Source organism: Leptopilina boulardi, unplaced genomic scaffold (assembly GCF_019393585.1).
Source record: "Leptopilina boulardi isolate dan_hultmark-lab unplaced genomic scaffold, ZJU_Lbou_2.1 LbouV2_40, whole genome shotgun sequence".
Classification (NCBI taxonomy): domain Eukaryota; kingdom Metazoa; phylum Arthropoda; class Insecta; order Hymenoptera; family Figitidae; genus Leptopilina; species Leptopilina boulardi.
The window spans coordinates 1145162-1152725 of record NW_026137974.1 but is presented as its reverse complement, the minus strand read 5'-3'; the positions used below and the strand labels follow the sequence as shown (position 1 = coordinate 1152725).

Genomic DNA, 7564 nt, shown 5'->3' with positions numbered 1-7564 from the left:
TTTTTAATTTATTTTAATAAATTTAATGAGTCCATTAATATTCACTATATAATAATTTGATAAAATTAGAGAAATTTCATGCTTTTATCGTCTTCTACGCTAGAGCGCTCAGCGCCATCTACAACTTTTTAGACGGACGATACACGCAAAAATTCAAAATAGTATTAAAATTATAAGACATTGAAAAAAAATAATTTTATAACAAATAGAAAATTTTTCATTTACGAACACAACCTGGAACTGGGGTAATTGTCATTTCTTTTATCTGAAAAAAAATATAATTTATAAATAAATAAAAATAAATAAATAAATTTATAAAACATAATTAATTTTATATATTTTTTTTTTTTATTCTTCTTTTGTAATTAAAATTTTTTAATATTATTTTACCTGTACGTGAGCAGGAGTTGATAAAGCATAAATAATTCCATCAGAAATGTCTTCTGCATCGACATAAGGAATTTTTTTTAACAATTCATCAGTTGGCATTTCAGTTTTTACTAGTCCCGGAAAAATTGTCTTAAGAAAAAATAATAAATATAATTTAATTATAAATTTTAATAAATTAATACCTACTAATTTCATAAAATCATAAACTTACAGTAATTTTTATATTACTTTTCACGTGTTGCAATTCCAATTCAATAACATCGCTCATGGCCTTCAGAGCAAATTTACTTGGACTATATATATTAAATGTTGAATTGTTCAAAAATGGAACTCTTTGTCCTGCAATACTAAAAATTATAAATTATTATTATATTTTTATTATTATTATTATTATTATTATTATTATCATTATTATTATTATTATCATTATTATTATTTTCTATCATTATTTTTGAATACAAACAATTTAGTTTTAAATTAATAATAATTAATTTATAATACTAAAAATTAATAACAATGATAATAGTTAATTATTAATTGTGATAATAATTATTAATTATTAATTATTAATTTTTAATGAATTGAAATTAGTTCTAAAATTTAAAAAATAAAATAATTTATTAGGATAAAAAAAAATGAATTACCTATTTATATTAATAATGTGGCCGGAAACTTTATTTGCCCTCATTATTCTTACAGCCTCCCTGGTACAAATTGTTGGGGCAATTAAATTTACATCCACTATATTTTTTAAATCCGCTGTTGAGCTATCTGTGTGAAATTAAAAAAAATAATCAAATTATCATTCTTTTTTTCTCCACTTTTCAAATAAATAGAAATAATATTATTTCTTTGGTACAAAAAAAAAATAAAATAAAATAAATATTTTTCAAAATTTTAAGAAAATTTAATTCAATTTTTTTTTAATTTACGAAATAGGAAATTCTTTTTTTTAAAAAAACTAATTTTTGAAAAATAGTAAAAAAAAAATTTTTTAAACTAAAAAATATTGTATAAATATAAAAAAAAAATTGGTATTATTACAATATTTTATCATTAAAATATTATATTAAAATATTGTATTATATAAAACAAAAAAAAATTGTAAGTACCAATGAGAAGATCATTTGTAACAACACCAGCATTATTAACAAGAATATCGATAGATTTAAAATTTTTCTCAATCCATTGAAATGCATTAATAATATCGTTCTCCTTATTGAGATCACATTTTATTGGATAAAAAGCACCTTTCTCATTTTTTAATTGATTCTTAATTTTTTCCATATTTTCCACTCTTCTCGCTAAACCCACAACATTAATATTTTTTTTCACCAACGCCTTTACTAAAGCAACACCAATTCCTGAACTTGCTCCAGTGACCACAGCAATTTTATTCATCCAACGATCCATTTTGTTTGAGAGTTAAGTGACTACTGGAAAAATTATTATTCTCATTATATGGTGCGATATCAGTCTTTATCGTTGCAAATGTATGCCACACTATATACATTTATATTGTTCAAAAAAAAAAAAATGCATCTATTTTTAGTCTATGAACTAAAATGATTTTTAAAGAAATAATTTTTCTCACAATATAAAAGTTGTAAAATTTTTAGAAAATCAATTTTGTCCCAAATTAATTTTTTTTAGGAAATAAAAATAAATTTATATATAGAGAATGATTTTTATATTTCGGAACTCAATAAAAAAAATTTTTTTTTTTAAATTTTACTTTTTGTTAAAAATTAGATTACCAAAAAAATTTTTTACGGTATCCAGGGAACATAAAAATCATTCCCTATGTAAAAATATTAATGATTGCAATTTAGACAATTTCGTAACTATTTTTAGAGAACGTAAAACAAAGTTGTATTTGAAAATTTTAATATTTTAAAGAGTTTAAGAATTTTTGTAATTAGGTCGTTGGTATATAAATATACAACAAGGGTGTATATAAAGGACTTAAAAATGAATAATTAGTCTCGTCATTGTAACAGTTTCTCATATATATATGCCCTTAATTATATAATTTTAACTTTCTACTAGAAAATTTTATAATATATTTTTGCATTATAACTTGAGAAAACAACATTTATTTATATAAATTTTATTTATTAAAAAAAATAGTAATTTTACATTTTATACTGTAAAATGAAATAAAAAAATTACCCAAGTACCCAACCCATGTGTTTGACAAGGTTAGGTTACATTAGGTTAGGTTAGGTTAGGTTAGGTTAGGTTAGGTTAGGTTAGGTTAGGTTAGGTTAGGTTAGGTTAGGTTAGGTTAGGTTAGGTTAGGTTAGGTTAGGATTCAAGGCCAGAGATCAAACATAACCTCATAATTCTAGGGCACACATTTTTAGGCTTCAAGGCCTTAGTTCAAACATAACCTCAAAATTCAAGGACATATGTCAAGGGACCGTTGGGTATGTGGTTATGTCCGACAAACATAACTTTAAATTCCCCTAACCAAGAAACGAATATAACCTCAAAATTTAGATAAAAATTTTAATAATTTTAAGCCTTTAAAAAATTAATTATTAAAGTTAAAAATAATGAGGGTTGGCCCTAGTAATTATACATAAAATAATAATTAATAATACTACCAAATGTATAATAAATTATTATATTTCAACATTATCTTTCAATCGTCACTTTTATGGAGAAAAAAAAAACTTTATTCAAAAATTTTTATTCATTACAGTTAAAGCAAACTTCCTGAAACAATAAAGATTGTGAAATAATACGACTCGTTTTTTTTTATCCGTATGGAGAAAGAATTTTTCAACAATTTATATTAAATTTTAATAAAAACTAGTAATTGTCGTTTATAATTAATTATTGTTTAAAATTATTAATATAAATAAAATTAATAATAAAAATTTTTAAAAATATAAAATGAATAAATAAACAATTAAAATTTAATACAATTTAACAATAATTAAATTCTATTGATATTTAACAATAAATAATTATAAATAATTAAAATTTTAAATAATTACAACTATAATTTGAATGTTAGTTTAGATTATTATACAAATTTGTTAAAATTAACAATAATTATAGAAAATTATAAATAAATTAAATCTAAGAAATGAATTATTCTTAAAAATCGTCGTAGAACCAAAATTCAAAAAGATTATGTAAATTAAGTCAAATAATAATTGTTAATAACAAATTATAATAAAAATTATTATTGTTTATAACAAAAAATTAATCTAATTGTAAAATGATGCAAAATATAAAAGATCTCCCCTTCTTTGAGATTTTATCCCTACTTTTTGGAAATCTGTTTCTTTAAGGGACAACCGACAAAAAGTCTAAATTTTGATTGGGGATAGACCCTTAAAAACGCATGTTTGCGTAAGTCAGCATCTCATTCAAAAAGTTATTTCAACATTTAAAATTTCTACATTCAAACTCATAAAGAGTCATTCAAAAGTTATTTTCAACATTCAAATTCGTATACACCAACTCAAATCAAAATTCTAAAAGTTATTCATTTATTCTAAATTCTAAATCTATTCAAATTTTATAATTTCAAGTTTCAAAAGTTTAGTGATTTTTCTACAATTATTACCAAATCAGAAATTATCAAGGAAGGACGATTAATCTAATATATTTTGCATCTTCAGGAAAAATTATCTTTGATAAATAAAAAGTAAGTTTTTAAATTATATTTACTATCTTTACTTTATTTCTTTTTGAAAACTTCTTTCACTTTCTAAAAATCTTTCACAATTTCCCAATTCCAAAGAATACGGCCGTATTAAAGCTGGCTGTTATTCTTTAAAATTGTATTATTTTTACCTATGTGATTCCAAATTATTTCAACTTTTGATTCAAAAATTTGTTAATGTCACTTTATATAGTTGTGACTAACAAATTTTACTCCTTATTTTATGTATTTCCTTAATTTTTCAATTATCTATAAAAAAAAATTCAATAGAAATAAAATAATCATAATCAATTCCCAAGCTATTGGATGAGAATCCAGGCTTAAAATTGTAATAAAATTTTTATAACTATAATTTTAATTTAAAATATAAAAATTAAATTATTATTATTTGTTATAGAAATTTATAAAATATTATTTATGTTACATTACGTAACAAATACAAAAGTCATAGTACAAAAATTTTTTAAATTTTACCTTACTAAAGTGAAATATCGATTTGTCAGTGTTTCAAGTCAATAGGGTATTGGCTAGATCAATAGAATCAACACAAAAGCCTATATTTTTGAAAAGGTCAACCACTAATTCTTTTATTGCAAATATAAATAAACTGAAAAAAATATATAATCATGTTGAACAGTTCTTCAGTCATCAATATCGGTTAGTGATGAAAACAAATGAAAATTACTACTACAAAAAAGAGCAGCTAGCAGTACATCTCCGATTCTTAAAATCGGATTTAAAGATTTATGTATTTATGTAAATTCTTTTCTAAAAAATCGAAAACATCTTAAAAAGTTCTATAGCTAACAAAAGTTTCCTTTTTTGGATTTGTCACTATGATTATCAAATTGCAAATTGTCTTCATCTCAGTAGCAGCTTTTGTTATTGGGGATATACCATCACAATGTGTTGATAAATTAAATTGGTTAGAGAATATTCTAGAATTCGTTACAAATGATTCGAAAATTTATCAAATGGTATTGATGACAGAAAACAAAATTGAAACACTTGATCAAGTACTAAAGGAATTTCAAACAAAACTACCGATTTTGTATCTAAATTCTTCTTTTATAACGCAAAAAACTCAAAATCAATTCCAAAAAATGAGAATTATGCAAACTCCCAGAGTTACACTCTTTTCAATATTAACATCATTGAAAGATACGGAAAATTTCTCCAAAATTGAAAATCTAATGGAATTTATTGGAAACATATCCAAAGTCACTATTCGTCCAAAATGTCTAATTATCTGTTTCTCAAATTCTAACAGCAGAAATTATAAAATATTTCTTAAAAAGATGTGGAAAAATTTATTTCTTGATCTTACTATTCTCGATGTTTACAAAAATGAATCCGTAATTCATCAACTGAATCCATTCATCAATACTTACAGCATGAAACCATTTTCTCTGAATACAAAATTATTTCCCGACAAGTTGAAAAATTTATACAAATATCCGCTAAAAGTGGGCGTTTTTGATCTACCACCTTTTTTCGAATTAAAACAAAATTCAACAAATCATTTAACTGACATCACTGGATTAGATGCATTGGTTATTAAAGCTATTTCAAAAAAAATGAATTTTCAAATTCTGCCAATTCAATCAAACATTAAAGGCTTTGGTAAGTCAAATTGTGCAAAATCAAAAACAACTGGACAATTGTATGCATTGTTCCACAATAAAATTCAATTAATTGGCGGCAGATCAATGACATTAAGAGCCGATTGTCCCGAGGATGAAAATGAAAATATGGAATTTGAAGTCGAATATTTTGTACTAGTAGTTCCACTTATTACAGAAACATCATATTCCCTTACAATTGGAAATTCTTTTTACTATTCAATTATATTAATCGCTTTAAATCTGACAACATGTTGGATCATTGAATATTTTGGTAATTTTGACAAAACTATTTGGGACAAAACAGTAATTATACGAATATTATTGGGAATATCCATCGAAAGAGAACCTGAGAAATTAAAGGAAAAATATTGTTTCATGTTCTTTACGCTTGTTGCATTTTTATGGTCATCAGATATTATGGCATCATTAATGGATATGCAATTTCATTTGGCTAAAAATGTAAAAATAAATAATTTAATTGATTTACTAAAAAGTGATCTACCAATAAGTAGTGAGCAAAATCTTGTTTGGGGTTTTAAGAATCTTGTTGTTAAACCTGAGAATTTAACAATTTTCTTGAAAAATGATGACAAACAATTTGTTTATTATAAAAATTGTATTGATGTTTTATTGAAAAAAAAGAATGTTGCTTGTCTTTTAAAGAAATCTATTGCCGATATACAAACACACATTGTTAATAGAGAAAAACGATTAAAATATCTTGATGATAATGTTTATGCTACGGCAAATGCATTTTTAATGGAACCTTGTTCACCATATGTGGAAAAATTTCGTGAAATATATTTAAAATTGACAAAAAGTGGACTTGTTGAAAAATGGAAATTTCATGACAAGAAAATAGAAAAAAGCGAATTTAATTTACAAGAAGATGTAAAAATTACATCGTTACTCATTGGAATAATGATTTTGGAATGTATGGCATCAGTTTTAGCATTTTTTGGAGAGATGCTAATCAATAGATTCTGGTAAATTTATTCATTTTGTTATATAAATTTTACCAATATCCTATTTATTAATTCGAAACTCCTGTATTCTTATATTTTTTTTATTTCCATTATTTCTCGGTGAAATATCGATTTGTCAGTATAAAAAATTTATTTTGAAAGCTATTGATTTTTAGAAACATACATTTCTGTTAAATATTAACATTTACAATTTGTTACTGTTGTGTTATGTCATATATTTTAAATAAATTTTAAATTTAACTAAGCTGAACTTATAATTGTTCCCTATTCTAATTTCCTCAATTTAACTTAGCTAAATTAACTAAGTTGGAAAGAGGTTTATTAAATGAATGATTTAAAAAATATAATATAAAAATTATATATTTAAAAAAATGTAGAATGTTCTCAACAATTAGTGTTATACAATCAAATAAATCCTTATTTATATACGTTTTTGGTATGGTTAGCTTTAGGATGTAATATTGAGGAGTCTTCAATTAGCAACTGTTGTATTGACCTCCTAAGATTGGATCTTCTTGGTCGTTAAGATTTTTATTACCGCACGTAACCACTGAGAACTATGATAATTTTGGAAACTGTATCTAACACTTGCTATATGACGAACTCCGTGTGTATAATTTGGGACTGCCTTCGTAGTGAAAGGTCTCCCTTTATATAGGTATATTTTCCAATTTATTTCTCGCGGCGGTACCAGCTCGCCTCTTTGGATTAGATTCACAGATCGGTACCTCATAGACATGAAAAGTGTTTATTGCTTTTTTCTGTTTTTCTATATTTGTTTATTTAAAAACAATTATTTATTTACAAATGTATTTTAAAAAAATTAATTTTACATAAATATTATAAAAAAATGTTACGGTGACATGACAGTTGTTTCAATA

At 23.5% G+C, this 7564-nt stretch overlaps 1 protein-coding gene across 1 annotated transcript; it reads right to left on the bottom strand.

The window, feature by feature from the left end:
• LOC127289266 (farnesol dehydrogenase-like) lies at positions 1-1845 on the bottom strand. Its single transcript, XM_051317094.1, has 5 exons — positions 1503-1845; positions 1035-1161; positions 602-737; positions 391-519; positions 1-265 (listed from the first exon to the last, which is right to left on the bottom strand). Exons 1-5 carry the CDS (start codon positions 1801-1803, stop codon positions 218-220), a joined length of 741 nt encoding a protein of 246 aa, XP_051173051.1. The 5' UTR covers positions 1804-1845; the 3' UTR covers positions 1-217.
• Positions 1846-7564: the final 5719 nt, after the last annotated feature.